The sequence below is a fragment of the Myotis myotis genome, unplaced genomic scaffold (genome assembly GCF_014108235.1).
Source record: "Myotis myotis isolate mMyoMyo1 unplaced genomic scaffold, mMyoMyo1.p scaffold_m19_p_17, whole genome shotgun sequence".
Lineage (NCBI taxonomy): Eukaryota > Metazoa > Chordata > Mammalia > Chiroptera > Vespertilionidae > Myotis > Myotis myotis.
Window position 1 is genome coordinate 10,893,490 of NW_023416321.1, and position 10,126 is coordinate 10,903,615.

Consider the following 10,126-nt stretch of genomic DNA (forward strand, 5'->3'; position numbering starts at 1 on the left):
AACCAGATCCCGATTATTTTACCTCCTAAATATGCTTTTGGCCTCGCCCTCTCTCTCACCCCAGACCATTGCATTTATCTCCGAACTGGTTCCCCCCTCTAGTCCCTCCTCTACTCTTTCCAGTGAATTCTCCACAAGCTTTCCAAAATGCAAATCTGACTATAATCACCTGCCCCTTATTAAAATCCTTTAAAAGATCCTCACAAACAAAAGTTCTAACCCCTTGACCTGACACATAAGACCCTGCATCAGCAGGTCCCCGCCCTCTGCTCCAGCGTCCTCTTCTCCCCGCTGTGTGCCAGTAACAGCAAATTGCTTCCACTTCTGGCCTCCAGACCTTTGACCAGTCAGTGCCCCCTGCCAGGAATAGCCCTTGCCTGACTTGTTCCTCCTCACAACTGCGGCATCACCTCTTCCAGGAAGCCATCCCTGACTCACCCTGCTCCCGTCTTTGCTGTCATTGGTGCATCCATAATGCCTGGTACAGTGATCTGTGATTCCACGCACCACGCTGAGTTATAATCATTGATTTCCATGTCTCAGCTCAGCACTAGCCAGTGAGATCCTTGAAGGCAGGGCTGGTGCCCCATTCATCTCTGTATCCCAGCCCTTGGCCTGGTGCCTGGCATTGAGGACAGGCTTGGTGAGTGGTTGATGGATGGATGCTGAGGGGAAACGTGAAGGAAGTGTGAGCCAGGAATGGCCAAGAGGGCAGTGAGGGCAAGCCTGTCAGGGGAAGCAGCCAGAGCAAATGTGTGGGAAGTAGAAAAGCGAGAACTTCCCTTTCTTGCACTCCCACGACTGCCTGCCAGCCATTGTGCCTGAGCTCTGCTGGTACATGTCGTCTCATTTAGTTCTTGCAACAACAGATCAGGAAACTGGCATCAGAGAACCAACGCCACCTGCCCAAGGTCACACAGCCGGGCCTGGCGTGGAATCCAGAGCTGCCTGGCCTGCAAAGCCGTACTCTTTCTTCTGGCCCACATGGCTCTCCTGGGGGCAGGGCCTTCTGGAGACGTGCAAGGAGTGGGCCCGGCTATGCCTCTGCCTAGCTGAGCGCCGGAACCAGCTGCCCACGCTTAGGCCGACCGCTTCTTCCTCCCAGCCGGACCAGAGGCCAACAGGATTTAGCTGTCCCTCCCTCCCCTGGCCTTTGGGGTCTTTAACTAGACATGCACACTCCCACCACCTCCACCACACCATCAGGGAAGGGCTGCTGCACCTGGCACCGCCCAGGGTGCCTGGGGAACGCAGGGGGCCCTGTGATGCTGTCTGGGTTCTGCAGAAGCTGTCTCCCTCATCGCGCTTGGCCCAGGCTGGTGTTAAGATTCATCTGCATTCCCAGCGCACTGCCTGGCAGATGGTGGGGGAGGAGGCTGGGTGCCTGCGGGGGGGCGGGGGGTGGATGCAGCCGGAGACCTGCTAGGGCCACTGAGCAGAGTGCCCACCCAAATGCTGGGGTACTTCCTCGCCCTCACAGCCTTCACAGGGTGCTAGGACCTGGCCTTTGCTTTTTCTAAGGACTAAAGGGGCCCTACCTTCCAGGAAGGAGATGTGAAGATTAGTGGGGGGGTCCCACCTTTGGGAATCTCATATTGGGGTCCCGTTCTTCCTCCTTGCCCTGGAAGTTTACAGAAACGAGATAACCAGGGGCCTGGCATCTCTAGGAGCCCCACATCCCAGCCTAGTGACTGCCTGGGTCACAGGGTCCATCCATGCGAGTGAAGAACAGGAACAGCCTCCACGGAGCCCTTGCCCACTTCACTGCCCAGCTTCTCAGTAGGCTCACCCCTGACCAGCCCCAAACCCCGCTTAACCCCTAGCGGCCTTTTCAGCGCAGGGCTTTAGCCGAGCGTGTGTGTGTTGGGGGCGGGGGCGGGAAGGAGAACAGTTACACCAAATAACTGTGTAAAGTAGGAAAGGAAAGGGACTGACATGATACCAACAGGAGTACAGGCTAGACACCCAGAAGAACTTCCCTCCGCACAGAAGCGCGTCTTGCAGACGGAAAGTGGACTTTCGGCTGTGGGGAGCGGTGGCAATAAGGAAGTTGTTTGTTGTTGTTGTTCCAGATCCCAGGGCTTCTGGGGTTGAGGGTAGGGCAGCACATGCGAAGGCCCTGCTAGAGGGGTGGAGAAGGTAGGGTCCCTACCCCGGGTCACCACCCTCTCACTGTATTTCCAAGAATTTCTCCGCCCCCGAGTCTTGCCCCCTTTGTCCTGGGTCCCCGAGCTGCGGGCCAGGCCGGCAGGGTAGGAGTTAACTCCGGAGGTACGAGGCGGGGAGGGCGGGGAGGGGGGGAGCTCACGGTACCTGCCGCCGCAGCCGCAGCCGCCGCCGCTTGTAGGAGGGACGAGGAAGCGGGAGTCGCCTGGGCGCCCGGAGCGCTCCAGTCTGGCGGGTGCTGCGCCGGGAGCGGCGGCCGGGTTCGGCGCGGCCAGGGGCGTCCGCCAGGGGGCGCGCCACGACGGGGCGGGCGGGGCCGTCTGGTCTGGGGAATTAGCACTAGGGACGGGCGCGCGCGCGGGTCCCCAGCACATCTGGGCGAGAGCGGCGCCGCTGGAACCCAAGGGGCCGCCGAGCGCAGATCTGGAGCGGCAGAGCCGCCGTGCATCTGGGACCCCTCGAGGCGCACCGCTGGGACCCCCGGAGGGGGCCGCGCGGCGCTCAGCCGGACCGGGGGAAGGGGGCGGCGGCTGCACAGCTGGACCGAAGGGGGCGGGGTCGGTCCCAGGCGACTGGCAGGAGCCAGGGCCGCGAGTCGCCGGCGGCCGGAGCATGGGACGGCGCGCCTGAAACGCGCCGGGGTGCGGCAGGGCCCTGGGACCCCGAGAGGAAAAGAGGAGAGAAAGGGGCGCGAGAGCCAAGGAGGAGGATGCAACTGACTCGCTGCTGCTTCGTGTTCCTAGTGCAGGGCAGCCTCTATCTGGTGAGCGGTCCGCGGGGAGCTGTGCGGAGGGCTGGGGCTCGGAGGACGGGGGGAGAGCGCGGGAAGCTCCCGAGCCCGGAAACTTTCTCCCTTCCCCCCCACATCCCCGGGATGGAGGGAACGCCTGGAGGCTGGGGGAGAGGGCGGGTCCGAGGCCGAAGGAGGGACAGAACGGGTTAATAGGGGCGGGGAGCCGAGGCTTGGCTGGCCCACCCATTCGGCCGCTGGTGGCGGGAGGTGCGACCTGCAGCAGCGAAAAGGCCGGCCGCTAGGTCGCCGAGGGTCACCCGACCCCTTCCAGGAGCCCGGGCCGCTTGGAGGGGGAGAGGGGGTGAGTTGTGAGCTGGTGACCCGCCAGGTCCAGGGGCTGGGGCTTTTTCCTGATCTCGGGGCCCCGGAGGGCCCCGGGCGGTGGGTCCCCCAGCGCTCGGAGCCGGTCCAGGCGGGGTTGGCCCCCGCGTCCCTCGCTCCCGCTCCTCCCGCTCCCGCCCTCCCCGCCTGTTGTTTTCCTCTCTTCTCCCGGCTGCGCGCAGCCCGAGCCCCACAGGACCTGGGCAGGCGGCTCCCGCCCCGGGCGCTCGCGGCAGCTGAGCCGGGCGCCCAGAGCTGCTCCCCGTGCTGTCGCCCATGGCTGCCCGGGGACCCAGGACACCGGGGAACCCCACCCCAGGCCCCAGCGTAGGGCTTAACTCCCGCCGACCCAGCGCCCGCCGTCCGCGCCCCACCCCCCATCCTGTCGTGGAGAAGCCTCAGCCCCACATCTGGACCTGCCCCTTTCCTCAGAGCAATAATCCCCGTTGCCTCTCACTGTGTGCAGGAACCCTTCCCGCTCACACCCCACCTGCGGCCCTTCTCCCCATCCTCCACCCGTTCCGCTGTGACCCCTGGGGCCAAGCGCACACAGATCTGCAGCCTTTAGTCCAGCCCCCGGAGCCTCCCCTCCTGCGGCCCCACCCACCCCTGGGGCCTGGCGGCAGGGTCACCGCACACCTCCCCGGGCATGACCAGAGCCAGAACAGGGGGCATGAAGACCCAAAACCCCTTTGGAGCCCTCCAGACCCGAGCCCTCAGGCATCCCCCATCCTCACCCCAGGGAAGCCAGCAAATCCAGATGCCACCCAGCTGTGCCCAGTGCCCCTGGTGCTGGTGACATAGACACTTCGGGTGAGTGCTCTGGTCAAAAGCTGAGCAGACACGCCAGGCGGCTGCCCTCAGGAAACCTGGCCTCCTGGATGCCCTCCAGAGCTGTCCCGAGCAGCTCGGGCAGGCTGCCCTGCTGGCCCCCCCTTCTCTTCCCCCACCCCCCCCCACCTCCCAGCTCCTCCAGGAAGCCACCCCGGGGTCCCTGGCTGCCAGAGCTGGTCCAGCAGAGCCTTGGCAGTTTTACAGGAGATTCGGGGTGGGGATGGGGCTTGGATCAAACCCCTATGGAAGGACACGTCTGGTCTGTGAGGCTGGGAGTGTGTGGTGAAGTGGGAGGGCTGACCCCATGTGACTTCGCCTCCTGGTGATGTAACCTTTGAGTGCTGATGTCCTCATCTGTGGAATGGGAGTGATAACGCCTACCCCATCGTGCAAGCAAGGCCTGGCCTGTCCTCTTCAGGGTCCCCGTGGGAGGGCTGGGCTTTCCACGCCCTGGGCCATCCTCAGGGTGAAAGTCACTCCAGGTCTCCAGTCCTCCTGTATTTATACTTGAGAGAGAATGTCCCTGGTCTCCGTTTCCTGCTCCACTGTCTGCTGGTTCCCATGGCCTCTGGGGGTAGAAACTCTCCTAGGACAGGATGGTGTCCCATCTTCCCAGCAGACTAGGAAGTCCCAGGAGGCAAGGGCCGTACCCCTCTGTCCACCTGGGGGCTCCCCCAGCATAGGATGGAGCTCTTCCATCTGAGGTGGGGCTCTCTGAGGGCGGTGCCTCCCCCATCAGCCTGGGGTTTCACTCCACCGCTCCTACGCCCGGGGCCCTGTGAGCGCAGGAATGTGCTGCTGCCTCACACAGCAGCTCTCCCAAGCGCAGGAGCTGGGGGACCCCTATCCCTGGAGCTGTGGTCCACGGGAGAGAATGCTCCTCCATCCTTTTAGACTTTAAATAATGGTCAGAGGCCAGAAAGTGGGGAGAGGAGGTGGCGGGGAGGAGATGGGACCGTGACACCAGTCAGAGGATACACCCAGCCCCCCCGCACGAGTGGCCAGTGCAGGGGCCCCTCTGCCAGGTCAGTGGGAGAGACAGGGCGAGAGATTATGCTGGCAGTGGGAGCAATGGACCAGAACTCCTGGGGACAGAGCTCTCACACTCATCACAACTCCTCCCGCAGGTCATCTGTGGCCAGGATGATGGTCCCCCCGGCTCCGAGGACCCCGAGCATGATGAACCCGAGAGCCAGCCGCGGCCCCGGATGCCTCGGAAGCGGGGCCACATCCCACCGAAGTCCCGCCCCATGACCAGCTCTACTCTCCTGGGGCTGCTAGCTCCACCTGGGGAGGCCTGGGGGTTCCTTGGGCAGCCCCCCAACCACCCGAAACATAGCCCCCCGCCGTCAGCCAAGGTGAAGAAAATCTTCGGCTGGGGCGACTTCTACTCCAACATCAAGACGGTCGCCCTGAACCTGCTCGTCACCGGGAAGATCGTGGACCACGGGAACGGGACCTTCAGCGTCCACTTCCGACACAACGCCACGGGCCAAGGCAACATCTCCATCAGCCTCGTGCCCCCCAGCAAAGCCGTGGAGTTCCACCAGGAGCAGCAGATCTACATCGAAGCCAAGGCCTCCAAAATCTTCAACTGCCGAATGGAGTGGGAGAAGGTGGAACGGGGTCGCCGGACCTCGCTCTGCACCCACGACCCAGCCAAGACCTGCTCCCGAGACCACGCTCAGAGTTCAGCCACCTGGAGCTGCTCGCAGCCCTTCAAAGTCGTCTGTGTCTACATCGCCTTCTACAGCACGGACTACAGGCTGGTCCAGAAGGTGTGCCCAGATTACAACTACCACAGCGATGCTCCCTACTACCCCTCGGGCTGACTTTGGGCGGCCACAGAGGCCAGGCCAGGGCTGGAAGGACAGGCCTGCCCACAGGCCAGGCCATCTGTCTGGACACTGGGCAGGGAAGGGGAGGAGCCTCAGGCAGGGAGTGGGTGGAGAGAAGGAGATGCCGGGTGGGGCCAGGGCCAAGTCTCACGTGTTCGGGAAGGGGTCCCAAGTGCTGGCCTCTATCCTGAGGTCGTGGAGCGAGTCCCTAGGACGCAGGCGCACTGGAGGCTGAGAGGGTCTCCGAGCAGCCTCCCGGGTGTCCCCACTGAGCGACAGGCGGATGCTGTGTCCAGGAGGCCCCTGGGGCTGGCAGACCAGTGAGGCCCCAATAAAGTCATGGAGACGAGCCTAAAACCGTGGCTCCCTCCCTGCCATCCGGAGACAGGACAGCAACAAGGAGAGGGGATTTCGTCAGTGTGGACACCGAGGAGGTAGTGAAGCATGGCGGACGTGGGGCCTCCTGGGAGCCAGTCCTGGGGGGCGGAGGCAGGAGGAACTCCCCGGGCCTCTCAGTGGGCAGCCCTGAGCCCCTTGTCCTGGACTGTGGACTGAGCTTGGCTTGAGGCTGACGTGGTGACTTTGGAGTCTTTGATGTCGTGACAAATAGATCCTCTGCCTCCAGCCAGGCCACCCCTTTCCAAAACCCCCTCTCCTGCCATTGCTCTTCCACCCCCCTCGCGCCCTTCCTGCGGCTGAGACAGAGGGTGACCCTGGCTCTCCCAGCACCAAGGCCATAGGCGGCAGTCCGCCTGTGCGCTGTGGCCCTCCTCCGCCCCACCCCCTGCCGGCTCCTCTGCGAGCATCTTGTCTGGTGAGCCACCCTTCAGTAGTCTTGCCTGGCGCACTGGGGCTGATGGAGATGTTGCCTCGCCCTTGGCTGTGGGGCTCGGGGAGGCCAGGCTATGGAGGGTGTGCCGGCCCTGTTCCGTGGTGTCTGTCTGTAGGGGGTGGGGGGCGGGGGTCTTGTGAAATCACCTGATTGTCAGCTTCTGTGTGCAGAGTCTTGTTCTTGGAGCAGGGAATAAAGCTTTCCCGGGCATTGGATCCTTGTTGGGAAAGGGCCCCGGGGTCCGGCCAGCATTTCTCAGATGGTGGCAGGCCATGTGCTGGGGCCCAGAGCTGCAGAGCTCGGACAGCTGTGGGAGCCGATGGGGTGGCATCTGCAAAAGCAGCTGGGGGGGGGGGGGGGGCGGGGAGAGCTGGTAGGTGGGATGGGCCATAGAAGGGTGTTCCTGGTGACCTCCCTGGATTGCCGTCTGGGTGGGCCCAGTCGGGGGTCCCAGATCCAGCAGTGTTTTGCCCTGTGGCAAAAGTCCACTCTCATTTCTTTTCTATAAAATGAGGAGCTGGGCCAGCCCAGAGGGTCTCGAATATAGTAGATGGGCCTCTGAACCACCGAGACGGTTTGTTAAAACAGATTTCTGGGTTTCAATCCCACGGAGGTTTGGGTGGGGCCCAGGTAGAGGCCAGTGCTCCAGGCTCAGGGGTCACACTTGGAGGACCGCTCGGATGACCTCGAAGGTCCTTTCTGACTCGGCTCCCTGGATGCGGCAACGCCTCTATGCCCTCTCCCGGCTGCGCCTTGCACCTGCTGCTCCTGGGAAGGGTCCTTTCAGAGAATGGGGGGTGGGGGGGTTGGGTTTTCAGTCTCATGACCGCCTGGTGAAGGAACAGGCCAGGATGGATCGGGGCACACGGGGCTTAAAAGCAGCCATGCCCCTGCCGCAGTCCACAGGAGACCCTCAGAATGATGGCTTCCCAGGGCACCTCACCTGGGAGGTGGCTGGGCTCTTCGGGGCTCAGGGAGGGGAAGGCTGGGCCCTCACTACCAAGATCACGTGTCCTCTCCGGAGGGCGTTCTAGCTCTGCCCTTTTGGGAGATAGCACCCTGGGTCCCTTTTGGCCATGCAGCCCCGGTTAGGAGAGTCCTGGCGTGCGGGGCAGATGGTCTCGTCACCCCCAGCCTGTCTTCCCTGCCCAGCAGCGCTCAGCACGGACCAGTGCCCCTTACAGTGCAGAGCAGAGCTGGACGGGGCCTTAGAAGCCGCCTCGTATGACGTGACCCAGAAAGGGCACGTGATGAGCTCACACTCCTATCCCAGCCTCTTGGCCCTGCACCGGGTTTCCTGGGCCATCGCTCCTGGGCAGAGCCTGAGACACCCCCACTGCCCCATGCCACTCTCTCCTTCCCGCCCTGGGGACGGGGACTTAGTGTTCAGAGAGGCCCAGGGGCCCGGGCCTGCCGCAGGGGACTTGGGGTTGTCTCACCTGCAGGTGCCCACCCACCGACGCCAGCCAGGACCCCCTCCCACCGCGCGGTGGGTGCTGGAGGACAAGAGCGGGGCAGCAGCAAGTGGTGGTCCTGGGCCCTCCTCCGTGGGGCCTGGCTGACCTACAGCAGGACCAGGGGCGCTCTGACCCCCAGCCCCTGGCTCCTTCCTCCCGTGGAGAGCCAGATGCTGCCGACAGCTGGAGGGCCGGCCTGCCTGGCACACAGTTCTGGCCGCGCAGGAGGTGGGTTCATTTTAATAACTTCATCTCACCGGCGCGCACACTCCGCCGTCTCGCCCTCCTTTCCTGCCTTCCCCGTCCCCGGGCGCTCTGCTCAGCTAGGTCTTGCTGACAGAATTCCTCCAAAATCGGAATTCTTTTGGAATCAGCCGCTGGGCCCCACTCCTCTTGCCATCACGATACTTCTGCAGCCCAGTGGTCCTCACAAGGGTGAGGGGTCCATCCAACTGGTAAGCAGCGTCTATGGTGTCCCCCCGGGAGACGGTCCCCAGTCGCTGAGATGGACCCCTCTTACCAGTCCAGCTCGCACAGGGAGCAGGCCCCTGAGGAGGGAGCTCTGGGCCCTGCCCTCACCCCCACCCTGCGTCCTCCCCCACCACAGCCCTGCAGTGACCAGGCTGCTGGCCCTGGCGCTGCCCCCACTGCTCAGACTAGCGGGGCCGCCCCCGGGCAGGTCCTCGCCTCCTCCATCCCAGGACAGGCCTCCCGGACGGGGCTCTTTGAGGTCATGGCTTGGTATCTCTGCATCAGACCGGGGACCAGGGTCTGTGCTGTCCTCCTCAGAATGGAGTGTCTCTGAGGGCAGGAGCTGCAACGTGGCAGTTCCTGTTCTTTTCCGGGCATCGGACACCTGGAGAGCGTCTCTGCCCTTGGGACTTGGCACGGGCGCTGCTCGGGCCTCAGCGTTCCGATCCTTAACCGGGTGACTCTCCCCGGCAGTCTGTGAAGCCAATGGGAGGGAGTACACATCAGGTCACCGGCAGCAAGCTGAGTCTTCCTCCTGAGTCCCTCCTCCCTCCTGCCTCCTCCCTCCCCCTCTTTCTCCTTTCCTGGGATGAGCAAGCGGGAACTGAGTCACCCCCACCCCTCCTTGGCAGAAATGCCAGTGACCTTGCATGTGGCACTCCTTTTGTCAGGGCCCATTGCTCAGAGATGCACGAGGCAGTGGGTGGGTAGGGAAGCTCAGAGAAGGGTGTGTGTATGGGGGGGGAGGGGGGGCGGGGTAGAGGCAGCTGAAGGTTGTGGGTAATCAGGGGCCTGGATTATCGAGTGATGTAAGGGGCTGTAGGGGACGCAGAATCAGTTGCTCTGTGTTGGAAAGTGACCCAATGTCATGGCTGGGAGTGGGAGAGAGACGAGTCGTCTATGGTACTGTGGGGAGAACCGGGGGCTGGGGACGGGCGAGGGGAGGCACCACCAGCCCACAGGGCAGAGGCAAAATCAGGTGGGGGCGGCACCTGCCAGAGTCCTAGATCAAACAAGTCAAACTCAAAGGCTAACGGGCCAAATAAACGAGGCATGCGGCCCGCGGGACGCGAGTTTGACATGCTTGTGAAGCTGCCGCCCTGTCACTGAGGCGTGTGCCGCACTCAGCACTGTCAGGGGTGAACCTTAGGGAGGGGGGCAGTGAAGGATTAAAGAGGACAGACAAGAGAATAAAGCTGGGGCTGGGTGGGACGCTGCTCTCTGATGGAGAGACAGTACCACAGCCTGCAAGCCGAGTCTTTGTTTTATAGCAGATTCCAGGAGGCAAAGTAAGGGCGTGTTTACAATGTTCTCGCGGGTTTCGAATCTACTCAATTACATGCACCTGAACTCTATCAAGCTTTGTTTGGGCAGCACTTGCCACACCTCCCGCAGCCCACATCACTCAGCCACC

General features: G+C 63.1%; 1 protein-coding gene across 3 annotated transcripts; it reads left to right on the plus strand.

The window, feature by feature from the left end:
- The first annotated feature begins 497 nt into the window (after positions 1-497).
- On the plus strand, positions 498-7,087 carry NXPH3 (neurexophilin 3). Of its 3 annotated transcripts, none has more exons than XM_036341968.1 (2): positions 498-643; positions 5,242-7,086. In XM_036341968.1, the coding sequence occupies exon 2, from the start codon at positions 5,323-5,325 to the stop codon at positions 5,944-5,946; it is 624 nt and encodes a 207-aa protein (XP_036197861.1). In that variant the 5' UTR covers positions 498-643; positions 5,242-5,322; the 3' UTR covers positions 5,947-7,086. The 3 variants fall into 3 exon arrangements, with proteins under 3 accessions (XP_036197861.1, XP_036197860.1, XP_036197862.1); XM_036341967.1 differs by lacking the exon at positions 498-643 and adding an exon at positions 2,455-2,929 and having other exon boundaries at positions 5,242-7,087; XM_036341969.1 differs by lacking the exon at positions 498-643 and adding an exon at positions 3,964-4,093.
- Positions 7,088-10,126: the final 3,039 nt, after the last annotated feature.